Source organism: Colletes gigas, unplaced genomic scaffold (assembly GCF_013123115.1).
Source record: "Colletes gigas isolate AHSC1104 unplaced genomic scaffold, ASM1312311v1 Colletes_gigas_Sc00020, whole genome shotgun sequence".
Taxonomy (NCBI): Eukaryota; Metazoa; Arthropoda; class Insecta; order Hymenoptera; family Colletidae; genus Colletes; species Colletes gigas.
In genome coordinates, this window is record NW_025106649.1 from 224,546 (window position 1) to 250,336 (window position 25,791).

General features: G+C 35.8%; 3 protein-coding genes and 1 long non-coding RNA gene across 8 annotated transcripts; 2 read left to right on the forward strand and 2 right to left on the reverse strand.

Moving 5' to 3' along the window:
* Nucleotides 1-17,152, forward strand: LOC122400696 (inositol-trisphosphate 3-kinase homolog). 2 transcript variants are annotated; one of them, XM_043402276.1, is made up of 5 exons: nt 1-809; nt 13,726-14,026; nt 14,134-14,342; nt 14,456-14,927; nt 15,992-17,152. In XM_043402276.1, the coding sequence occupies exons 1-5, from the start codon at nt 778-780 to the stop codon at nt 16,199-16,201; spliced, it is 1,224 nt and encodes a 407-aa protein (XP_043258211.1). In that variant the 5' UTR covers nt 1-777; the 3' UTR covers nt 16,202-17,152. The 2 variants fall into 2 exon arrangements, with proteins under 2 accessions (XP_043258211.1, XP_043258210.1); XM_043402275.1 differs by having other exon boundaries at nt 13,742-14,026.
* Nucleotides 5,189-6,581, reverse strand: LOC122400698. The gene is made up of 3 exons (XR_006259378.1): nt 5,634-6,581; nt 5,345-5,453; nt 5,189-5,228 (listed from the first exon to the last, which is right to left on the reverse strand). It is a non-coding gene; the product is annotated as an uncharacterized LOC122400698 (long non-coding RNA).
* On the reverse strand, nt 16,406-23,116 carry LOC122400694 (cell cycle checkpoint protein RAD17). Its single transcript, XM_043402274.1, has 11 exons — nt 23,011-23,116; nt 19,245-19,301; nt 18,758-19,160; nt 18,533-18,689; nt 18,341-18,463; nt 18,092-18,270; nt 17,937-18,026; nt 17,664-17,854; nt 17,435-17,553; nt 17,206-17,346; nt 16,406-16,453 (listed from the first exon to the last, which is right to left on the reverse strand). Exons 2-10 carry the CDS (start codon nt 19,257-19,259, stop codon nt 17,235-17,237), a joined length of 1,389 nt encoding a protein of 462 aa, XP_043258209.1. The 5' UTR covers nt 19,260-19,301; nt 23,011-23,116; the 3' UTR covers nt 16,406-16,453; nt 17,206-17,234.
* LOC122400697 (ribonuclease H1) lies at nt 22,889-24,632 on the forward strand. 4 transcript variants are annotated; one of them, XM_043402281.1, is made up of 7 exons: nt 22,889-22,942; nt 23,275-23,345; nt 23,426-23,575; nt 23,634-23,736; nt 23,913-24,040; nt 24,116-24,380; nt 24,552-24,632. In XM_043402281.1, exons 2-7 carry the CDS (start codon nt 23,287-23,289, stop codon nt 24,630-24,632), a joined length of 786 nt encoding a protein of 261 aa, XP_043258216.1. In that variant the 5' UTR covers nt 22,889-22,942; nt 23,275-23,286. The 4 variants fall into 4 exon arrangements, with proteins under 4 accessions (XP_043258216.1, XP_043258215.1, XP_043258212.1 ...); XM_043402280.1 differs by having other exon boundaries at nt 22,906-23,047; XM_043402277.1 differs by lacking the exon at nt 22,889-22,942 and adding an exon at nt 23,078-23,141.
* Nucleotides 24,633-25,791: the final 1,159 nt, after the last annotated feature.

A 25,791-nucleotide genomic window follows, 5' to 3' on the forward strand; every position in this document is an offset into this window, starting at 1 on the left:
GCAGGAGGAGGCGTTTCGCCGCATCATTTCGAATTCGTTCACGCGGAAACGAAAACTAGGAATAATTTTTGAATCGTTGACAAAGATTCGCCCCCTCCGATCACAAAGAACACCGTAACACCCTCTACAGAGTGAACTAGTAATCACGACGCACGCGCGCATATTCGTCGAATAGTTCGCACGTTTCTAACGTTTCGGTGATATCGACTTTTCGCTGCGAATTTATTCGACTGCTGGAACTACGAATACACATTTGAAACGCCATCGTTCTCTGAACTGGACACAACAATCGAACAACCACCGAGTCTACGATTTTGGGAACTTTTGCTCGAACGTACCGCGTGAAGTGACTTCGGCATGCACGACGTGAAGACAACGGTATTCGACAGCATTTACTCGTGGTATGCGTAAGCGGTTCCGGAAATTACTGGACGAAAGGGATAACAGAAGTCTTACACGTGCAAGGAGAATTGTTTAAAAAAAAAACCGTATTCGAAATTGTCGTCGAGTAAGAAATTCGGGACCACGCCTACGGTAGACAACGATGAGCTCGTGAGCGTCGATTGAGGTTAGCTTGCGTCCACGAACGATCGTCGTGATTTAAGTGCGTGGCGGAGTGACGATTTTATTTGTATACACTGTACGTACGTGGGTGCGTGTTCCGGAGGAGTGTCAGCTCGAAGAGTGGAATAATGTCAAGCAGTATTTGCTACGCGCCCCTACCAGCACGAATGGAAGCGTTCACCGCGCGGCTCTGTCTCCGTGCTGCTGACCAATATGAGCGGCTTCTGCAAGCTCACTTCAACAAGGTACGTGTATCGAAAACTACTCGGCAGTTCCCTCGTTTCCGTAGTTTATTTAGCGACCAGAACCTGTTGGATGGATTACCCGATTTACTGGATATCGACAGTCGCTAATCGAAGTGCTAGAAGTATCGATATGCACGACCTAGGCTTCGTTGCAGGAGATACTGTTACTGAACGGTTTAATGTTTTCCGATGCGTTAGTATGGTCGATATTACACCCTGTTTATTTGCACGTTTCTCGTATTATTCTATGCGAAATATCCAAGGAAAATTTACATTTCGTTTCAATGTTTGGCAGAAGTTATTTAGAATCGCGAATAAATTTTTTTTAATAAAATTTGGATAATGCATTGCTATCGAAATTACGTGAACGAAATTTAAAGCAACGTATGTAGCAGTTGCTAGATATTGGACAGCTATGCCCTTCTTTTGCATGATTCTTGTTTCTTGATTTTTTGCACAGATTATTTTGTTTATTTTAACAAAAACTATTTCATAATTGTTTGGTACTGTGTTGGACAATTCTAATAGTTATGTTGCATTGTAAGCTTTTTGTTAGTATTATTGTTAAATATAAATTTCTCTTAATGTTTGACATTACCTTTTATGGAACACCATATTTGCGACTAAATTGTGCTCGTACTGTATGTGTGCAATGAAACCATTCATAAAGTCGATAACAGAAATGAGAATATTTTGTCCTATCTTACAACCCAGCTAATTGTGCATGTATATGTATAAAAAAAAAAAGTGTAATACGAGTGTAAATGTTACGTCACTATACAGTGAATGAGACGAAGTTGATGCGGACAAAACGAGTATTTTTTCGTATCTGTACCGGCGAAGAAGATGAGATAAGTAGACGCACTGTCTTCGATGTATCAGTCTTTATCAAAGCCAATTAATCAACTTAATTTTTATAAAATATTCCTCTGAGACAAGTTGATTTTAAAATAATTTTGAACCGACACGTGTATGCTGCGAATCAGTTAAACCTCCGATAACGGTGAAATTAAGCCTTGCAAATTGACGTTGTATCTTTAACGTGTTTTTTTCGCGCGGTTTCGATCAAAAGACTCGTTACTGATCGTACGGTGTACGTAACAAACGCGTCGTGTCACGTGCTCGCCCATAAATGTCATTAACGCGAATGGTGTCGTGTTAAACCCGATTGGAAAAGATTTAGAAGAGGCCTTTCGAAATTTTCACGGATCCGACCTTCGACGAAGACAGATGAATGAATAAATTCAAGGCGGTACTCGATGACAAACTCAAGGATCGCTTGTATCTGGAGCAGGAAACGCGTTAAGCCATTAACCTCGTGCAATTTATGTTTCGTGATAGGTGCCTGAAAAAGGAAAAAAGAAGACGCCTTTTAATCGTTATCTCGAATATGAACTTGAGCGGTTAAAGTAGTATTTATTTATCTCGCAATTATAGTCTTGCTCGTGGCAAAATTTACTGCCAGGCTTGCATTGTAACTTCATAATGCAATGAGCCAACCTCAAAATTTGTTATTGAATTAAACACAATGGAACATTTGCAACTAAGAATCAGAAATAAAAAAAGATATACAGGGTGTTCGGCCATCCCTGGGAAAAATTGTAATGGGAGATTCTAGAGGTCAAAATAGGACGAAAATCAAGAATACCAATTTGTTGATGGAGGCTTCGTTAAAAAGTTATTGACGCTTAAAGTTCCGCTCGTAATGAATTTTTTTCTCAAAAATGCGCAGGATTTCGGGGGTATGCCTATTCGTCGAAAATAATTGTGATTGACCCCCGCAACCGAAAATAATTTTTTCAGAGCGATTTGAAATTTTTTAATTTTGTCGAAAAACTTCATACATTCTCGAATTTTTTTTTCGAAAGTGGATAGGATTTCGAGGGTATGTCTAATGACCAAAAATGATTGTAATTGACCTCTGCAACTAAAAATAATTTTTCTAAGACGATTTGAAATTCTTTTTTTTACACCCAAAACTTTCACCTACTTGAATTTTTTTTTCAAAACTGAGTAGGATTTCGGAGGTATGTCAGTTGACCAAAAATGCTTGTAATTGACCCCTGCAACTAAAAATAATTTTTTCAGAACGATTTGAAATTTTTGAATTTAATTGTTAATAACTTTTTAACGAAGCCTCCATCAACAAATTGGTATTCTTGATTTTCGTCTTATTTTGGTCCCTAGAATCTCCCATTAAAATTTTTCCCAGGGATGGTCGAACACTATAAAAGTATATTTTTAGATCTGCGTCTGTATAGCTACTTCTTCGGTTTGTATCGGGATGCAATGACGCGTTCATATCGATCCCAGAAAGATGTCCATTAATCCACGGTAATTAAAAACGGATTACGTCGTAACGAACTTTCAAACGATATTACGAAGAGAAAATGTATCCGTCGTTACTCGCGCGTTTCTATACAATGGGAAATATTTCTTCCCCGTGAAATTGATTTACGCTCGGCCAGGAAGTGTAATTTATACTCGTCGTAGCGAAGGGAACTAAAAGAAAAATTCAATTGTCCGCCACGTGGTTCGATTTCAAATTGACTCTGTTAAACGACGCGGGCTCGTTTCGATCGTTTCGATTATTGTAATCGCGATGTTTGTATGCCGTTCGAAACGCAAACGAATTTTGACGCCGGCAATATTATTAAAGCGATCTATAAATAATTTAGAAGCAAACACAACGTACAAAACGCCAACACTGGATTTAGACACGAAGCATCGACCTTTTTACTTTCAAAAACAATTCTGTAATTCTTACATATAAATATACACGCAGAAGTTTTTAATAATAAAAAAAAATTTTTTAAATAAATAAGTCATATTAGTTATTGTTTTTACAACGACTATAATAGAAGCTTGATTGTTGCAGGAAATCAAGACTGAAATTATTGATATTAAATCCAGTATTCTGAAGCTGATGACAGTGAAAGTCGTCGAAAACATTAAATACTAAATTTATTATAAATACTTCATTGCTCGACCCACGACTATGGTTTTTCAAAAGCGAGCACACAATTTCCTACTGTTTACTTAAAGAAATTAATTTACTGAAGTATATAGCAGCATTTTATATAAATAAACAAGTTCTATGAGAAACTCTAACAAGCAACACGCAGAATATTTAGAAGAATGTAGCGATCCATAGCCTATGCAGTTATTGCAATTACTACATTCTCCTTGATTGACGTCGTCGGTTACGTAGTAAGAGTATGCACCTTGATTTCCTCGCCACGTTAATATTATTCGATTTAACGCGGGAAAAAAGATCAGTAGATACAGACACCAGAGATCATTTACATCTTCCTAACTTTGACTTTCCATTTAATTCCGATGAAAACTACATTTCTTTTCCCATACTGTACCCAATTGAAAAATTGATGGTCGCAACCATATTGATCACAAATTGACCAATGATCGACGAGAAATTTTTGTGCTCCACAATCTCCATTCGGTTAACTGTTAACAAAAAATTAAGTTTAAAATTGGACTTGCGATAAATATACACTATTTATAAAAATGTCATCTATATAAAAGAAAGTAGCAAACAAATATGTATATACAGGATTTGTGCTGGCTCGGTTCGACATTTAAATGACCTTCGCGTTTAGTTTTCAAGTTAAATATTTATACATAGTTGAACCCCAGCGAACCAAAATAACGCAATTAGAAGATTCATAGATGTTATAGGTTAATGGCAGTTAAAATTTTCAACTATTCCAAGTAAAACAATTTCTCCTTGAAGAGGTTAATGCAATTCTGTGTTTCTGCGAAACGATAATACGAAGCAACTAACGTTGTGTAATGTCAAGGATTATCGAACTATTCGTAAGTATTCCTTCGCGTGTAATTTCTTTCAACGAAGTAATCGTAGCGATGCACACGACTCGTTACTATTCGTTCACCCTGTAGGTACGTTCCTGGCTCGTTCGATCTCCCAGCACAGCAGACTGCACGTATTTTTCATGCCGTAAGAATTATTTGATACCATATTCACGTATCTGCGTATGGACATGCTGATGTCAACCGGTCTGCAAGTAGAAAGTATATCTGCAATCGCGAAACAAAATCTTCGAATTAAGGATTAACTCTGTTGCGCATGAAAGTGATCGCGGTGGTAAAGAATTGCCGCGCGCGATAGATTTATGGGTTCGCTCGCGAGAGGCCTCTGACGCACTTGCATTAACCGTTTCGGCGTTGAGATTTGAACGCTCGACACGCGCCATGTGCGGAAATCCGGTAGCCAAGTTCATTAAACGTACGCGTCGAACGCCTTTGGGCGTTACACGCATGAATCGCACGGTTAAATAGTATTTAAAGTCGTTTGACTTCGTACCGAAGGAAAGTCCATATTTGTCTCCATTAAAATTTCTTCCTTTGAATTGCAAAGTCTCCTCTAGGAATTTCGCCATCCTGCTTCGAAAAACATTATTGCGATAAATTTAAATAGTAAAACGTTCGAATAATGAAAGTTCTTTTGTAACTGTTTACATAAGCATTATTATCATTGAAATCAAGTTTCTACGAACGTTTCGGTTTGTCGAGACAAAGAGGTTATGTTGCAGGCTCCATGATCTCCGAGATAACGACAGATTATTGAGAATCTAGTCTGGTGTGGTCCATGGGTCACTCGTCCAACTGAAACATAGAATAATAATTAGTTGAAGACATTGGTTTGTAAGTTTCAATGATTTTTCGAAACATCGAAATACGATGATTTTTCTTTCAAACGCGTTTTAGAAACTAACGTAAAATTTTCTGGGAAGAAAAGATGCGTAATGCAAAGTGGAAAAATATTTTTGTTTACATAAGCATTACCATAAATATCATTGAAATCAAGTTTCTAGGAACGTTTTGCTTTGTCGAGACAAAGAGGTTATGTTACAGGGTCCATGATCTCCGAGATAACGACAGATTATTGAGAATCTAGTCTGGTATGATCCATGGGTCACTCGTCCAACTAAAACATAGAATAATAATAAGTTGAAGATATTGTACTGTAAGTTTCAATGATTTTTCGAAACGTCGAAATATGACGATCTTTCTTTCAAACGCGTTTTAGAAACTAACGTAAAGTTTTCTGGGAAGAAAAGATACGTAATGTAGAGTGGAAAAATATTTTTGTTTACGAAAAATCTTAGCTAACTAGACTTACGGTTGTCACGCGAAACTATATATGGAAATCAGTCGATAATTAAATACATAGAGACGCATGGATCGTCGAATATTTTTAGAACGACCTTCGTTTTACCGTTTGCTGATTCCACTGTTTGTAAACACTAATGGCGCTAGGGATTCTGTTTACGCGAGTCGAGTTGGAAAATATTTTTAAACCGTGAAACATTTTATATAGAGAACTTCTCTACTACGCTTGATATACTCCTGATGAGAAATTGATTTTCTTACATTCGACTCGTTCTAAATAAATAAATTATCAGGAATGTGAAGTCGTGCTAATAAAACGGCAAATAAAAAGAAACTTTATGAATAACTTTTTATTTGAATTCTAAAGGTAGAAATAATTAAAGAATAATATGGCAGAAAATTACGAGATAATTCTAATGAGAACGATATTAATTGCACGCGACACTGTATAATTAACTTTTTCGAATATTTTTATTTCAAAGGGTAGAAATGATCAGAGAATATGCAATGTAAATGTATACGAGAATTCTAATTAAAAAAGATATGAATTATACGTAACAGGCATTTCATAATTAACTTTTTGTTTCACAAATTTTAATTTCAAAAACGTATTAATTGTCCACGTTGGGGGAAAAAATTTACTCAAAGAGAACCGTAAGACTGTTCTTTGAAAAAAAACTGAAATAGAAGTCATGTGACGATAAAATTGCTTACTCCATATCAAAATAACATGATCTTTATCCTTAACAAAAATTTTATTCAAGAGATATTGTATTATAAAGAGTATTTCAATTAAACGAATCTCACTTATCTATATGCATCAAGTTTTGTATCTACAAGTCTGTCTTTGTCTTGACAAGAAATTCTGTTTACGTAAAGTCTTATACTACTCGAACATTTGTTATTTATGTTATCTGCTGATATCAAAATACAGGAATGTAATTTTTTAGATACACGTACTTATTAGATTCTATCAATGTGTTTTTACTGAAACGATTTTATCGTGAAATCGGAACAACGATAATTAATTTTTAGTTATTATAGTTTACTCGCAACAGAGTTACGAAACTCATAAATATATGAGTTGTTATCGGTTTACTTGTGTGGACGTTGTTTAGTCTTGCCTTTTACTAATAGATATACTGTCATTATACTAATTACTAGCGTAATTAGAAATGTATTTAATACAACGATCGCGAAATGATGAAATATTTCTCACAATGTTTCTTTTTACAAAAAGTAATCGCTTTTTGTTTGTTTTAAATATAGATCAATGGCGATTAGATTCACGCAATGAATTCAAAGCTGGTTAATCGAAACAATGGCGATTTCATTGATAAACAATTGTCAGTTCGACAAAATTAATTGAATACATATGTACAATTTTGATTCGTTATTCGCGACTCTGATCAAGAGAAAATTAGGACCAGAGATTTCGATTTTATACGTACACAGTAGAACCTCGATTGTTGCACGAGAGCTTCAATCGGGGGTGAAAAATCCTGCAATAATTGAGGTTCGACTGTGCACGAGCGACTGTCGTTGGTTATGAAACGAAACCAGAATTAACGATCAAAAAACTAGACATAATTAGAATATCTGGATAAGTCGAATACTACTTGCTTCCTAATAAGTGACTCGTCCATCGGCATTATTCACGAAAGAAACGCGAATACGTGATCGTCTCGCTTCCCATCGACGGTGACATACATTAAAGTCAAGCTTGATTTATAAATTGTTTTTTTCCTGTGGGGTAACGTTTGCGGGGGATCGTTTGCCGACATTTTAAGCCCTCGTTTGCTTAAAGCGACAACAAGTAGCTCATAATAATACTTACGTGTATGCATTGACGTTTTGGCATTTAATTTCCGTGACAGTGTCGAGAAAAACTGACTTTTTGTCGCCTTCTCGTATCGGTAACACATTTATTGGCTAGTCGAGCAATTTTGCTACGTGCACATATTTATTAACAAATTGTTAAAAACGTTATCGTGCAAATGATTCAACGTTGAAGAGAATTCCTAAGTGATCTTCTCGACCGCGAAATTTAATGCAAAATAAATATTTATTTTACGTTTTCGACTTACTCTGACACCCGGAAACCTCTTGCATAATATTCTGCGACGTCTCATATGTACATACAAGGTCTTCCGCGTTTCTCCCAGCAAACTGCACGAGTATAGTCTACAAATGAAACGAGCGGAAATAAAATATTATTTATAGGAAGATTATAAATTTTGTTAATATCTTTGTGACAAAGGTACAAGGAAATATTGAATAAAATTGATAACATAGGGTATTCCATTGCAGAATGTAGAAGGTTGATCATGTTTATCTTATCTCTCTATTTGTATAATGTTTACTATCTTGAAGCGATTCGGTATGATTAATAGTTTGTATCAGTAATAACGATGTCATAATAATTTCTCACTTTAAAATGTCATTGCACGTTGATAGAATCTTCGCAGCGACCTGGCACAACATTTATTACATTGCGTGTTTCATGACAGTTTTGCTAAATCAGAATTTACTTATTAATTCATACGAACTAGCTTTTAAAATTATTATCGGTTTCGGGGGTAAATTGCAAGCATTTTTAGTCATTACACACACCCCCGAAATCCTATTCACTTTCGAGAAAAAAAATCAAGAAGGTGTGAAATTTTTCGACGGGAAAAAAAATTTCAAACTGTTTTGGAAAAATTATTTTCGGTTGCGGGGGTCAATTACAACCATTTTTGGTCATTACGCATATCCCCGAAATCCTACGCATTTTCGAGAAAAAAATTCCTCACCGAAAATCTAATTAGGTGCCTAAGAAAAAAAAAAATTTCAAATCGTTCTGGAAAAATTATTTTCGGTTGTGGGGTTCAATTACACTCATTTTTGGTGAATAGACATACCCCTGAAAACTTGCGCATTTTCGAGAAAAAAATTCAATACTAGCGGAACTTTAAACGTTAATAAGTTTTTAACGAAGCCTCCATCAACAAATTGGTATTCTTGATTTTCGTCTTATTTTAGCCTCTAGAATCTCCCATTAAAATTTTTCCCAGGTGTGGCCGAACCATGGATCGAACAAACACAATCGACCTTTTCACATTAAAAAAAAAACCTATGAGGCCCCCTTCTTTAATTTAAAAAAGAAAATGGAGTCTATATCTTCATTGGTTTCTGAGAAAACACCTTGTACATAACAGTTTACTTCGACCACATGGTACACAAACGCCACCACAAGTAGAAATAACAAATAATAGTCTGACGCGTGAGTCAAGTCGCCTCGAGCATACGCAAACCAGAATTTTCAGAGCAATTTTCCTAAAAAACGAAGCCCCGCATGAAAATATTTTGTTCCTCGTTTTCAATTTATCTTCACGCGATAAATTACGATTTAACAAATCGCAATTTCGCACTCCCGTAAACCATTTCCAAGAATTTCAAGTAGCACGTAAATAATAAATAATTGATCACTGAAACATAATTTTGTTCACCCGCTTATTAAACGTTTCGCCAGGGACCTTAAATTTCGCACGACCCTGAGCGCACTAATGGATGCATAGTACGAAATCAAATTTCACTTCAGCGATGCAGGACGTCCGCGTATTTTCTGTCGCCGCTTCGGCATACAAATTCACTGTGAAACCTTGCACGATCGACTTTATTCGTATCGCGCAAGGATTCGTCGTGGCGTTAAAAAATGATTACGTATTTTCTTGGTTCGCGACGGTTTTAAAATCGTTTAAAATAATTCGACATTTTCGCGGCAACAATAGTAATGTAACTTATTAAATTAAGAATTTAACGTCGATAAATTCCAGAAACATTGCCTTTTCTAAATGGTGCGTATGAATGGTGACTTTTTTCTAGTTACAAGTTGTACGATTTCACTCTATAATTTGCTATTCGTTTTCTTATCTAGTAATCTTCTGGAATCCTTAGCCAGAGTTCAAATACTTTTCAGAACTACTTCTGGTACATACGTGTTTACAATTAACATGTATATTTCATTAGTTGAATGATATAAATCTAAGCGTTTGAATACTTTAGTCCACGACTGTACCTGCCTTCGCTACAATAATAAATTCCACAGTTAAATTAAACGAAAGATTGATAATTTATTGCTCCTGATTACCCACAATCTGAATACAATTGATACCCAGTTACGATCGACTGCATTAAATTTCATTCAACTATTTCGGTACCGAATACACACGTCGAACGTGCATCGAATGCTTTGCTACATGTGGCGCATCCTAGCGCCAACTATTTACTTTTTTACGTACAAAACCGCAACCGTTACCAAACTCGAGCGACCTCAACGCCGAGCACATGCTCTGTTTACATTTTAAGTTCTGAAAGTTTGCTTTATCCTTTATTCGCGTTTCGACGCCTGGACGATTGATTTTTCAGTTGAAAAGCACTTCACGGGTCGTCCAAGAATACCGTTGAAACGAATATCGTTGGCAACGATCAATTTAGAAGCTGTGCAAACACGATCCGAACGTTCCCGAAAGTGTGCCTGAAACATCGACGACATGTTCCCTTCGGGTCGAGCAATATCACACATCGTTCTCACAGAGGAGACAAGACACGATCGCATTTTTATCAAATCGTTTCGCTCGCGCATTGACGCACGCCGACCGAGGTCATTGTCGTTGGCCAGTGGAATTTAGTCCGGTTGAAAATTCTGTGATTCAGTTTATCGAGGACAACGCAGATTTTTTCGTGAAAGTGCCGCGATACCGCCATGGAGATTTCACGTTCGTATCAGAGACGAGCAAAATCTTTATCTTTGATTAGAATTTCGAATAACGATTAATGATAACATACGGATAAATTGAGTATTAATAAAATTATTTCTCATCGATTGAAAAATTAAATCCATTTATGTCTGTATTACCGAAAACACGTATGAGCGGTTTCGAGTACGATTTTCCTCCTATCAAACTGGATACAACGAGTATGCGTTATCTCGCGGCACTCGTTGTTGAGCGTTAAAACTGGAGCGGTACTCGATTGAAACTTATCTGCAACAATGCAATCTGAATACACCGGTGACGTCAATGCACCGTAAAACACGGGCTCTGCTTACGAACTGAACACAAGCTACGAGCTTATTTTTCCGCTTCTCTGGCTCCCAAGTAACCGAAGGCTGAAACCGAAGGTGTATGACTTATCTTGCCAGCAAAATCTTTGCCTAAATGGTGTTCCAAAAATTCGACGTGGCAAAAAATTCTATGTAAATTTTAAGCCATCCGGTCAACTAAAACACCTGTTCAAAATATGAGCTAAGAAAGAACATTTTTATTTAATCTGTTCATAAGTAAACGAAGAAAGGGTATTTTTTTTTCTTTTATTTTACAGAATAATTGTCAAATTTATTTTCTTATCTATCGAACAATTAATTGAAATTTGTTATCAACGAGTTACTGTCGTACTTATGTACATCAGAACGACGAATAATTTTAACATTAAAACATACTACAGAATTTCCACGCAACTTTCGATCTTCTTTCGATAACCGTTCCTCGAGAGCTGTTTTGTTGGTTATGCGGCAACATTTGCATCGAAGACAACTCGTTATACATTCCTCGCATATTTTACCCAGGGCGTGCTATGATTACTGCGTTCGAACGATCGAGATCGCACGCGGAATGCAAATGTTCACGTGTGCCCGCAAACGTGGCTTGAAATCATCAATCGACTCGCCGAAGATCGCGTGATCCGTTGAAAAATTGAAAAAGAATCATTAATAAAAACAGCAATAAAAACAAAACAAAAATTTCCTAATCAGTACAATTAGATCGAGTAAATAATTTGAAAAACTGTACAAAATTTAATATTAATAGTCTTTGTGCTATATTTAGCACTATTGAACAATTAAGCGTCGGGGGATATTTATATCTTTCACGTTTGTTTTGCATCAAACCGGATATGCGTATCTAATGGATGTGTTGAAAATACGGACAAAACAGTAATAAACTCCGGTTTCCATGTGTCGTTTCAAGGATAAAACGTAAGCAATTGTGAAATACCGCACAATGGGATTGAATAACTACCGTTTTATTGTTTGAAGCTGACGCCGCGTTTGCCACAACCTGTCCCCACTGATTTGTGCTTCCTAAAACGTGTAATTTTGTGGTTAGAAATGAAACCTTTTCGAGCAGCGAAGTATTTCAGGCGGGAAATACAGTACGTTTTCTTGTAAAATTATCTTCTAAAACGATCGTTACGAAAATTTCAGAAGTTATGTCGAAAACTATTAAATATAAAACACGGTCATCGTTCATATTTCCGAACTGGTAATTAGTTCTTACGTCTCTCACAGAGGGAACGAGCGTAGGGTTTCAGTCTTCGTTGGTCGGTGTAGAAAACGTAATCTACTTTGTTCGTGTGTGCAAAACTATTTTATATTGGTAAGTATAACGTGCATCCTGTTAAGAAATAAAGAAATCTTTAATCACGAAAAATAGTCCATTAACTTTGTTATCCCCTTTAACTACGTTTCGCTTCTAACAAACGTCATTTCATAACGTACTCGCTAATGTCGAACGAAATTGTCCGGTGTGCTTCGTTTGCAATCGTTCGAGGCCTGCCACTGCGTACGTCCAGATGACTAATTGGGCAATTGTTGCAATTATCATCGCGACAATGATTCTTGTGCCAGAGGAAGCAAGCTCGAATCCTCACCGACCGCGTACAACTATTACTGTTTTCCACGATCGATCTCCACCGACTCGTAACACTGCACGACCTTGTCTGCCCGTAATACGAGTGTCGCGAATCACAACAACGATAAAGCCGTAACCGAAATCGCCCGACGGGAAACTGCGAGCCCAATTTCACGATGTCCTCACGTGCGGACCTTGTCGGGCAGATTAAAATGAACGGCGTATCGTGAAATCGAAAACTACGTTCGAACCACCTGCCCCTATACAAATATCACTGTCGAAGCACGCACCCTACGATAATAACGTGCCAATAAGAATAATAATAATCAACCTTCGTCGCTAAGAAAGTGCAATACACCATTCAAGATGTCGAATACATTATTCAGGTACATGAAAATCCGTTGTCCATTTGAATTTCGAAACATTCGCCAGCGTGTGATCGTTTTCTCTTTGATTATTAACACATTCGCGTGTCACGAATTTTCGTAATAGATCAACGTCACGTAAAATTAAAACGTAAGTTTCGAAATTGTTGCAAAGGGTTCGATGAAGAAAATTTTGAGAAAAAAAAGAATTGTTAAGATTCTCCGAAGATAGATACGAGTTCTCGCGAATGCGCTTTTTCTTTAACCTCGCGCTCGTAGCACGTGTTCGATCATCGTATTCACAATTGCCTGAACGTTACGCGTCAACCGTCCAATTGGTCGAATCGCGTCCGTTCTCTCGATGTACAGGAGAGCATGCGACGCATCATAATTGGATCAAGTGGCAGCCGCGTCGCGTTAATTAGCACGAATCTTCATCACTAAATATATAAATTGCTAAACTCAATTAAACCTGTCGTTCCGAAGGGCGTGCATTTACGTCGAACAGTATGCAAAGATGCTCGTACTTCCTAGTTGCGTTTCTCGCGATTTAAAATCGAGGAACAGTTACCGGGCGTTTGAACTTCCAATCCGACCGCTTTGAAACTAGCACCGTTCATTTTTCAAACGTCATTTTAACGCTTGCGATGGTAAATTTGCAAAATCTTTGAAAGGAGATTAAGATTCACGAAATCGCATTTAATGTCGGCTAGATTAAATTCTTAGTAGATTTCTTTGGTTCCAGCCTTCGAAGAAGGAACAGACGCGACTGAACCATAATGCCAATCAGAAGGATCACCGAAGGCAGAAAGATGCTTCGTCGGGCAGCACCTATAGCGCCTTTCGTCAATGGCGGAGGAACGCTTCTGTGGGCACGAATCGGTCCAACAGCGTTGGGTCCAGCTCGACCCGGGCTGTCGCCAAGCTTCCCCATGATTCAGCGACGCTACAGAAAATGGAACAATTCCCTCTGGTTCTCTCCGATGCTACCATGCCGGAAGAGGACCTCTCGTTGAAGTTCCTAGCGCTGGTATTGATCTTTTCTTTGATACCTTGACGGCCGTAGTCACGTGCACGTGATTACCATATTTATTGGTAAATTCGTGTAGCTTACATTTCTTTGTACTTTCGTTGCAGAATGCTTTGGATCTGACTGCGCCAGCCAGCGACGTTCTATTGAAGAACAGATTAAAATCTTGGTTCCAATTGTCGGGCCATCCGGATGGCTTTGCGCCAGCCGGACCCGGCACAGTTTGGAAAAGAAAAATGGGAGGATCGGAGAATACAGAGAGGATCGTTTACGAGGCGCTGAGCAAAGACAAGGAATTACGTGACTGCATACCAAGGTAAATAGTCCCAACGATAGGAAATTATGCGTGCAGGTTACGCATACCGTGTACATCAGGCTTTCTTATTTTCTGCCATTCAGCCTTTTAAATTATGCTCAACATTTTCGTAGATACTACCGAGAAGTGGAGTACAAAGGCGACACGTTCATAGAACTGCAGGATCTGCTGTTTGGCTTCAACGATCCGCACGTAATGGACATCAAGATGGGCACAAGAACGTTCCTCGAGTCCGAGGTGTCGAAGACGATCGCGAGATCGGATCTTTATCAGAAGATGATCGCCGTCGATCCCGACGCGCCCACGAAGCAAGAACACGAGCAACGTGCCGTGACTAAGTTACGGTACATGCAGTTCCGTGAGCAACAGAGCTCGACGCGTAGCCACGGATTCCGAATCGAGGCTATGAAATTACCTGGAGCGCCGCCCATTACCGATCTGAAGAAAGTGAAGTCTCACCAGGAAGTACTCGACACCATGAAGCTCTTTCTAGGGGCGCGCGAGGCCACGCGAGAAAAGCTGCTCGTGCGCTTGAAGAGTCTTCGTTCGAAAATCGAAGCGTCGGAGTACTTTAAAAGTCACGAGGTGCGTATTGTTGTTGCATCAATTCGTCGTTTCTGACTGTAAAAATAATATTTAATTAATAGTATCAGTCCTAGTTCGAACACACTGAAACTTTTATCACGTACGTAATTATGTTTCAAACTAATCAAAATGCAAAATAGTTACTCGTATAAAAAACCGTTTCGCTTGGAGAGGGAAATGTACTGTTGGTCTTGAACTTTTTGCCAGATCATTGCTTTCAAAGACTTCGGTATCACCTTCATTTTTTTTTTTTTAATAGAATCGTAAACTTTTATTGCGTGCATCTCATTTGATAATAATTAAATGTGCATTTCACGTACCTTGTTAACTCGTTTAAGCAATAGGATCTTCTTACGCAACAGTTTTTATCTCTCAGTGTGTATTTTAACCAAAACAAAACACGTAAAATACTCTATCGACGAGTGAAAACAGTGACACAACTTACTTGGTACGTCGAGCAACGACGACTGGGGCCTGGAATTTTAACCTAGCCTCTTCCCGTGGCAGACTGACGCTAACCTGCATTGTAACAGAGGTTATAAGAATCGTGACCGACTCTTGCGGCGTACTAATAGGAACTAAAATTCAATCACAATCGTCATTTGCGTCTGACTCGTGACATTCATGTTTAGATCAAAATCTTCATCACGAGTCAGACTCGTTCAAGTACGGGAAGGGGTTAAAGAATGCCACGAGCCAAAGAAATTTAATTTTCTCCGGCCAACTGATAATGCTTCCGACATTCCCTTGATATACCGGGTATCGTGTCTACCCCGCTTCCTCTCGTTATATCTACGGTGATACCTTGAGAAATTGTTGTTATCTCCGCCAGTTCTTGGAATCCCCGCTTGTCCCGTCGGCCAAGTATGTTTATGTTTTTAAATTTGTGAGATATCGATGTGCCGTGTTGTGCATCTCTATCTCGGTCGCACGCTCTGAAAGAAAAAGACACTCTGGATTTCCTGGAAGATCTAACCTACCTTCGACCTTGGCCAGTTCCAGTCCCGAACGTCGACCAATGTCCAAGGCGTTGCTGATAACACGCGCGATAATTTGTTTTGCAGATTATCGGTAGCAGTATCTTTATGATCTACGACGACGACAAGGTTGGCGTGTGGTTGATCGACTTCGCTAAAACACAGAAATTGCCGAGCGGGCAAAGAGTGACGCACAGAAAGCCCTGGGAGCAAGGCAACCACGAAGAAGGTTTTCTATTTGGTCTCGATGTTCTTATCTCGACGATGGAGGAAACTGCCCTCTCGAAGGCGGCGTAGTCTTTGTCACTCGTTAATATCCCCGTTCTGGTATCATCGTAATAACTTTCAAAGTTAATCATCATTATTCACGTTTATAAATTAGCCAATGGATATTCAATTTTCGCTTAAAAATGTACCTTTATTCATTTTACAAATAGTTTTTTTTTTAACACGATTTATAATATACCTAAGACTTTGTAATACTGACAATTTAATTAATGATCGCTCTATCGTCGGTTCAGTGTTTTTCAAATGCCTTTTTCGTTCTTCCTGCGAATTCAAAGTACGAGACTGTAAACGGTATAAAAATGATTTAAAATACTTTGAAACAACTTGAAACAATTTGACAAACACTGACGGATAAGGTATTCAAAGCGAAAGACTGCTTATTACTGCATTTTTTCTATAAGCCTTTTCAATCGAGGAAGTTTCGCAAACGGTACTCCCGTCACATATTTAGTATATGTACAAAATTTATTATTAATGTACAAATATAGTTAATTAAATGTAACCGTTTAAAAATTATTTATGAAGAACAGTTAGACTATAAAATGTACACGTTTCTTAAACGAAATACTCGGTACCAGAAACAATTTCGATTTAAACGTTAAATATATTCGTATCTCTGTATTAAATTATTTTCTTCTGTAACTGCCGCAAATTTCATTCCGAAGAAAAATATTTGTAATAAAAACCATTTATAGACTATATACAAGTCTATTTAATGGCGATTTCTGTAATCTTCGCTGCAACTATCAATATAATTCGAACGAATATCCGTTTGCTGCGTTAAAAGTAACTACTATACAGAATAAACAAACTATTACAAATATTTAATAATTATGTGAAAACAATTACATAACGATGTATACAATTTTTTAAGAACTGTTAAATAATCAGAGCTATTCGAAAAGTAATTCGTATTTATATTCTCCGCGTTGTTCGTTTCCCGCTGATATTATATTTGCATCTACATAATGCTAGTAGAAAATAAATCTTAAATAAATACATGGTATACTCACTTCCTTTATAACCTCAGTTTCCATGAACGTCACTCAATAATTGATTCTATATCAACATTGAGCAATTCCTCCGCCTGTTTTGGCTTTGAATTAATTATAGACTCGTACCATCGAACTTCAGCGACTGCCAGACACCTTCGCCTGTATGTACAATTTATGCATACATAAAATGTGAAAAAAATAACATAATCACGCTAAAAATAGACCACTGCAAAATTCATTTACTAACATGTCAATTCGATCGTTCTGTGGTTTTCTCACGGGATTCCATCCGGACACTGGCTTTTCATTCGCCACCATCAGACCTCGAGTGACGAAAGATAATGTGACTTTAGTCAGATTCGAGTCCTAAAATTATTCGTTTAAAGAAACATTAGTTTCGTAAAACTTAAATTTTTGTTAAACCTTTCTTTATTAATTTTTCGTGAAACGAAATGTAACAAAAGTAACGGACGTACACGCCATTCGGTATTTAAAACGTCCGCTAAACTTAAAATGTTTGCAGCGACGTTCGCTTCCTCTATCCCTCCTATAGTATTTAAATAATTCTCCTGAATAAACTTTAGAAATATTGTCGCTTGCGATTGAAAATAAGCTGCTATGTCATCAGGATCGTGAACAAATTTCCACGAATTTCCGCTTTGAATTCCTACAATTTTATACTACTTCATTAATTACTAAGACTCGCCAATTTATATTTCGCCGTTTTTTTTTTATTTTTTTACACTCACTTTTTGGATTTATTACTCGACCAACGCCATGTAGAAGCCCTACATTCTCTTCTCGAGAAGTACATTTATTTTCAAGTTGTTTCTCAGGCACTAGCAACAACATAATAATATTGCATTTAGAAATCGAACGTCTTTTCGTCGCTAATTACGCTTACCTTTCAGTGAAATGAAAATAAGATTTAAGACAACATTTCTAATATCTCCTACACTGTTGGATAATATTTCATCTATTTTATTTTGAGAAACGTGCATCATGTGCCCAGCAATTGTATTTAAAGTATCACTTATTCGTTTTAACGCATTCTTCATTGCAGTTTGTGTAACAGAATTTATGCTGGATTGCAAAGACTTTAATAAGCGCATATATACAGTGAAATAAAACAATATATTATTAACTTACTCACTTGATCAGGTCTATATTAAACTTTTCTCTTACATCAACAGGAAACAGTGTTTGCAGCAATTTTGAATTTCCCGATTCTGAGCATACAAACACTATAGGTTCTTTTCCCATTTCAAAGTATTTTCTGAAAATATAAAAAAATCGTAAATAAATAAAAAAATATATAAGAACTAAATATAATAATTTTACTTACTCCAACAGTGAAAAGAAGCTACTTTTATCTTCGAGGTAAACATTTGGGAAATCCTTTACAAGAAGAAGACGTTTGGGGTTGTTACCCAAAATTGAATTATAACGAGTTACTCTGATTAAAAAGTCCTCGAATCTATCTCCTTGACGCATCACCCTGTCTGGAAAATAATAAATAATTAGTGTGTTTCTATTAAAGTCATTAATTTATGTTTATCAATATGATTACTATTTTCATCCATGGCTTGATCGATTGGAGTGATCCACTCTGTAACATTAAATCCGTTCTCCTTGGCAAGTAGTCTCATTGCTGCTGTCTTCCCACAGCCGGATGGACCAGACAAAATTAATGCACTAGGTCGACCCTTCTGAACTTTAAATTGTAACCATCCTGAGATATCTTTCTGTTTTTGTTTACTGACCACTAATTCAGAAGGCTTTCGTGGGTCGCAAGCTTCTAGCAAAGTGGACAGACTACTTATACTTTTCTTCCTAGGAACTATGTCATAGGTACTTGAAATATTGGGTATACTGCTTCCCATTGTTTGCGAGAGAGAATGTTTGGTTGACAATGATTTCTTAACAGATTTAGGTGGTGAATCGAATGATGGTGTCAGCCAACTGCTGTTTCTCTAAATACACGAATATATTTAATATAACATGTGTATAACGTATCATTTACGAAATATCGAAAAATATTTAATTTTTTAACATACCTTTGAATGAGCCATACTGTGAATCGTATAAATTTTTAATTCGTAAAAAACATATCACTGTAAAGATACAAAGAATATCGCGTGAAATAACTTTATGTACATAATTCGTAAACAATCACGACTTTATTTTGACAAGTTACAATTTCTCGATTAAATACATTCGTACTGCGTTTCTGTAATCAAATGTTCAGGTTAATCATTTGTCGATCATTAATAATAACAGTTATACGAAATAACGTATACATCGTACGAGTTATTCGATCTACGTATGTTTAGTCATTATTACGAAATTCTCTTCCAATTGCAATAAAGAACATTTTTACTTCGATCAACCATCGTTTGCTACTTGGAAATGCATTTAAGCTTATAGGCTTGCTGAACAATTAAATATTCATATATTATTATAATTATAATACATAAATGTTTAATAAATTGCAATATCATTTATAAGTACAATACATTGCACATTTGACATCCAAGTATTGCATATTTTTTGCATGTAATTTATGTTGTAATTATACAGTTTTCAGTTAAAAGTAGATTATATAATGTTAAAACATTTTAAACGAAGCATATTGTCCTTTACTAGATTTAAATCGACTTCGTTATAGTTCGAAGTTTATATTAAATTTTGTTCGATCTTGTATCATACGATTTTATTTTTATTGTTTACAATTTATTTACATTGTATTTGAGTCAAATTAAATACATTTGATATAACATGTTTTTTTTATCTTGCAAATGTACCGTAGTATAAATAGCTTAATACTTTTTGTAGGGAATATCGAGCTGTATCCATTAATTTGTTAAAAATTATATATTTATATTTTCCTCGAAACCGTTATAATTTTTGAATTTTCTTCGAATGATTTATATTGATAGATTGAAAACAGGTACCCTGTATACAGAGATGCCAGAAAAGCACCGCCGGGTGCACACGCACACATGCCAGATACGCGTACGTGAGCTCGTGGAGTTTCGGAAAGTCGACAAAGGCAAACTGACGCATGCCCTCTTTCTCGATTCTCCGAAGCTGCCCGAAGTAATATCGGATCGCCTCGTGGGAGTCGAGAGAGAAAGGCTCACATTTGCCTTCTCGCTCTAAACAACTGAAATCCGACCTCCCGTCAACGGCATACGATTTGGATTCTCGAGCCGAGATTCTCGACTGCCCAGGCATTTTTACTTTCCGACCTATGTAGGCGCACATAAGCAAAGTACCCATAATGAAAAAAAAATTTTGTAAAATTTATTTTACGGAAATACACGTTTTAAGACCTCCTGATCATATTTTAATTATTGAAAAAAAAGACATTTTTTTTTATTCCCATGTATGAGCGCACATATGTATATTATTAATACGATTTTTGAAAATCAAAATACTTTAAGATTGAAAATTAATAAATTAAAATGAGATTCCCCTCTTTACCAGTATTGTACACGCTGTGGTATTTTTCAATAAGAAGAGTACTTACTTTTATAACATAAACAAAACAGTAGAATTAATAATTGCAGAAATTAATTAATAATGATTTTCCTCGATTGTTTTGAGATAACCGTATCAATTGGTTATGACGAACTAAATAGAACTAACTAGAAACAAAGGAAAAGTGATCCCGTTTGCCAGTTTAATACGAAGTATGGGTTGTATCTTAAATTTTAAAAGGACATAGTCGAATATTTTTAAAGGTACAAAACATAGCGTTTCATTGTAGAACAGTAACATAAGTTAGCAGGTAATGTCATAAAACTGTTTTTCCCAGCTAATATCCCTTTTTACCTGAAGTATAAGGTAAAAAGTACGAGCTACAAGGTACGACTATCCGAAAATCGTTCACATTTTATCAATGTAAATGAAGCGGCCTTTCCATCAGAGTTAAATACAAAATTTTGTAATTTCTGTGAAAACAAAACTTTCAGTAAATGTACGTGGTGCTTGAAATTTTTATGTTTTGACTGTTTTTGTGAAAAGTACCATCCAGATTCATGTACTTCGTACATTGAAAATAACATATGTTAAATGTAATCGGTTAAATATAACTTTAAAAAAAAATATTCGAAGGTCAGACAAAAATATAATGTCACATTTAGTGTACGATTAAAATATGATTGAAAAAATAAAAGAAAAGGATTTGTTTTGGCAGGGTTTGAACCTGCAGAGCAGAAAAAGCTCGGAACTTGCAGGCAAATACCTTGTCATTCACGCCACGCTGATTGTTGAACGTATTTCTATTTTTGAAGATAAGTACCTGTAATAACTTTAATAATATCTCAAAGTAAAACCTAACCCAAAACCTGGTACCATTCCAACTTTTCCTTGTTAGAACCGAGTTTTCAATTTGTCTTAGCGAAAATCGCAATCACATTTTGCACATTATTCTAAAACATTTGTGGTATTCGTTTTCAATGCGATTTAAGTAAGCATGTAATGTATAAGATTTCATTTAATGTTTTCTTTTCTAGCGAAGATAGAGAAAAAGTTTATATAATTTTTTTCATATAAAATTTAATTCGTCCTAAGATTTATATGAAACATTTAAAAGATTTTTTATACATTATGCCTATATATCGGAACAACTATGAAACAAGAGGTATAATCTGTAAGGAGTGTATGTGTGTGGCTAGGAGAACCGTTATCGTTTGCGTCGATAGGAGTGTTTAGTCTAAGCTAGAGTAGGTATCGAGTGAGGTGTTTAGGTTTAAGCTGAAATACGTTTTAGAGACTGCGTCTCGAACGTGCGTTTTGTTTAGATCATTATTATAAGATAGGAATAAGGAAGGGTCGACTTTGACTGCAGGAACGTCACTCTGTATCGAACGTTAGTCGAGAGCAATCACAGTTTTACGTTTATGATCTTTTACGTTTACGTTTTATGTCTTTCTTTTATGTTCTTTATGTTAAATAGTTAGTAAATATTAAATAATATAATTACATCGTTACGATTAGTGTTCACGTATTTGAATCCGTCCACACGCCTTTGAAATGAGAACATAAAACTTAAATGTAAAGTTTCATTTAAATTCATTCAGCTATTTATATTCAATCGTATTAATAATATACATATGTGTGCTCATACATGGGAATAAAAAAAAATGTCTTTTTTTTCAATAATTAAAATATGATCAGGAGGTCTTAAAACGTGTATTTCCGTAAAATAAATTTTACAAAATTTGTTTTTCATTATGGGTACTTTGCTTATGTGCGCCTACATAGGTCGGAAAGTAAAAATGCCTGGGCAGTCGAGAATCTCGGCTCGAGAATCCAAATCATATGCCGTTGACGGGTGGTCGGATTTCAGTTGTTTAGAGCGAGAAGGCAAATGTGAGCCTTTCTCTCTCGACTCCCACGAGGCGATCCGAAATTACTTCGGGCAGCTTCGGAGAATCGAGAAAGAGAGCATGCGTCAGTTTGCCTTTGTCGACTTTCCGAAACTCCACGAGCTCACGTACGCGTATCTGGCATGTGTGCGTGTGCACCCGGCGGTGCTTTTCTGGCATCTCTGCCTGTATACAATGTAGAAAATTAATATTACTAGAAACATGTAATACGAGTATTGAAACGAATATTATTCTATCAAATAATGCACAAACTTCATATACATAATTTATTTTTATCGTATAGTAATTTTTTCAAAAATAAACCAAACGAACTTATGAATCTATTTTGACTAGTTTTTCACGGAGAATACGAATTCGAGGTTAGAATCTAACTGTTATTGATAGGTTAATACTATCAGTTATACGGGCGTATAACAGTTTGCAGTACTGTATAATTTTTGTATGGTAATAAGTTGAACCTATAGGTAAATACTGTGATTGTGTTTAAACGATTTTGTAAATTATGAATGTATCATGCACTTGTTAATACGAATTGTGCAATACTTTTATAAAATACGTGTACGATGTCTTAGTTCCTATTTTCATTTGAATAAATGTTAATTATGCATTATACGTTACATTTTATTATTATTTTACTTTAAATGCTAAGAAATATGAAATGTCTATAACTCGATTGTGCATTTTCTTTAAGACATTAACTAATATGGCACCGTCGTACTATGCTGTAGCCAAAGGCCATAAACCTGGAATTTACAGCACTTGGTAAACAAATTTTATTTTTCAATTTTTTCAATATATTATTTTAAATTTATCTCACGAAAATTGTATCTATTTTCGATAAGGGATGAGTGTAAAACACAGATTCACCAATATCCTGGTGCTGCATTCAAAAAGTTCAAATTACAAACAGAGGCTGAAAATTTCATAAAAGAAAAGAGAGGTCCAATTAAAGAAAGTAACAGTAACAACACAATACCCACAGAAAAGCGAAGGTACGGTAATTGTTATATAGTTTTAAGTAGAAGTATTTTAATTTATAATCTATTTCAGACGAGCGTTAAGAAGAAAAGCACCTCCAATAGTTAATAATAAACAATCTAATCCAAAAAAATGTAAAGTAATAGACTTGGAAAGCGAATGTGTTCAACGAAAAGTAAGTACTTATGTATATCTTTTAATTACTTTTAGACCTACTGGAACATTCCAAATACTTCTCTGTTTTAAGTTTTCAAGAACAATTTAATTTCTTCGATTAGAACGACCAGTTTTCTTTATTCCAGAACTTTAATCATATTGATCAAATTCATAAGATTTTTACTCTCTTTTTAGAAATTATCAGATTATATTATGGATGATAATGGATATGTGAATGTATATACAGACGGTGCCTGTAGTTCAAATGGCAGGAGAAATGCGCGAGCGGGTATAGGCGTTTGGTTTGGCGATGGTCATCCCATGTATATTTCATTATAATTACATTCAATTTTCAAGATGACATAGTTACTGTGTTTGAAGAAAGTTGATGGTTACAGGAATATATCGCAACCTGTTGTCGGTAGAGCAACCAACAATATGGCAGAAATTCAGGCGGTTACCGCGGCCGCGAAACTAGCGAAACAAGTGGGCATTAAAAAATTAAAGATCCACACAGACTCGCAATTTCTCATCAAATGTATAACGCGATGGTTGCCGAAATGGAAAAAGAACGGATGGAAAACCGTGGACAAGAAACCCGTTATAAATAAGATTGAATTGCTAGAAATGGAAGAAGCTCTCGCGTCTTTGAACGTGATCTGGGTAAGAATAATACCGCGTAATTTCGTTATTTTTTATTTTCGTCTTATTTCGAGCCATGCAATCTACCTGAAGAAATTTGGCATAAATTAATTTTTTATAAGGATCACACTGTCCATTAGTACTACATATTGGATATCCTTTACAATTGCTAACTTTTCAATGATGTTTTAGAAACATGTCAATGGCCACGTGGGAATTTATGGTAATGAAATGGCTGATAGACTGGCGAAGGCAGGCAGTTTAAAATATTAATTGTATTTTTTTATTACATGGAATATTTTTTATTTTTAGTCATGTAACTATTTATATATTTTCAGTTACATTGTACGTATTAAAACATAATTACGCGTAATATTACTTGATAAATATTTGAAACAATAAACGTAAATAAGAAAAATACAAAAATAGATGCTAATTTGTGGTTTATGTATCAGTTGCGTCTTCAACATTGTTAACATCCGGTTCTCTATCTTTCGTCTGCGGGCATATTTCTTTCAACAGAATATATATGTCCTCTGGTGATATTTGAAGTGCAAGAAGTTCCACTATAATACTAAAAAAAAAATGATTTTTTTAAATTGATAAATAATTTTAATATTGTTTTGACGCGTTGTCGCACGAGTTAATATATTAAAATATTTTCCAATATCTATTTACGTATGTACGATACGCATTTTACAATTCTATAACCTCAAAACTACTATCCTTACCACCAAATATCAAGACGTAACTAAGGCTGTTAAAAACTATTGAAAAAATTAATTTATACGTGTTGTAAATTATTACCGATAAACTCCCGGAACTGCGAAAATTCCTGCTAATTCCGCCAACGTTATTAATTCTGTTTGATGAGCTTGCGGGAACGTCATTTTATCCATCGATGAAATTCAAATAGTACGGAAATCTAATTTGCTGCGTAAGATTCTGCTTTTTTATGAACAAACTACAATTTTATTTTTGATATTTGATCTCAGAAGTCACCAAAATGATTTAATATACTTCGTTGAGTGAGTGAACTTTTATAAACATAGCTACGCAATTTCCGGTAGAATTTATATGATGGGACGCTGCACCCCAAATAAATAAATTTCATGATGGAAATAATTATTTATGCATAATGATTGCAGTTTTATAATGAAGAAATAAAAGAAACTATATAAAGATATCAAATAAAAATATATTTATAATATATTTATCGATGCAACCATGCGTCGGAATCTCTAGCTGAAAGTACCAATAATAAGTTTCTGTGTAAGCACACAGTTTTGTTTATAGAGTTTTATTATAGCTGGGCAAAGAATAAGAGTAGGAAACCTCAAATTAAAGATCGAATAATTCGATTCGATCCTTCTGTTCGACTTTCGACTGCAATCGACTTGAGATCACAAGATTAGAATGTAGAAACGGGTAG

Coding starts and splice junctions, on each gene's coding strand:
- LOC122400697 (XM_043402277.1), top strand. CDS start 23,097: ATGCACTTGTTAATACGAATTGTGCAATACTTTTATAAAATACGT. Junction 23,346..23,425: donor CCTGGAATTTACAGCACTTG/GTAAACAAATTT, acceptor ATTTTCGATAAG/GGATGAGTGTAAAACACAGA. Junction 24,381..24,551: donor CGTCTTTGAACGTGATCTGG/GTAAGAATAATA, acceptor ATGATGTTTTAG/AAACATGTCAATGGCCACGT.
- LOC122400696 (XM_043402275.1), top strand. CDS start 693: ATGTCAAGCAGTATTTGCTACGCGCCCCTACCAGCACGAATGGAAGCG. Junction 810..13,741: donor TGCAAGCTCACTTCAACAAG/GTACGTGTATCG, acceptor CTTTGGTTCCAG/CCTTCGAAGAAGGAACAGAC. Junction 14,928..15,991: donor AGTACTTTAAAAGTCACGAG/GTGCGTATTGTT, acceptor TTTGTTTTGCAG/ATTATCGGTAGCAGTATCTT.
- LOC122400694 (XM_043402274.1), bottom strand. Junction 18,271..18,340: donor TTTAATATAGACCTGATCAA/GTGAGTAAGTTA, acceptor TTTGCAATCCAG/CATAAATTCTGTTACACAAA. Junction 18,027..18,091: donor TATTTTCATTTCACTGAAAG/GTAAGCGTAATT, acceptor TGTTGTTGCTAG/TGCCTGAGAAACAACTTGAA.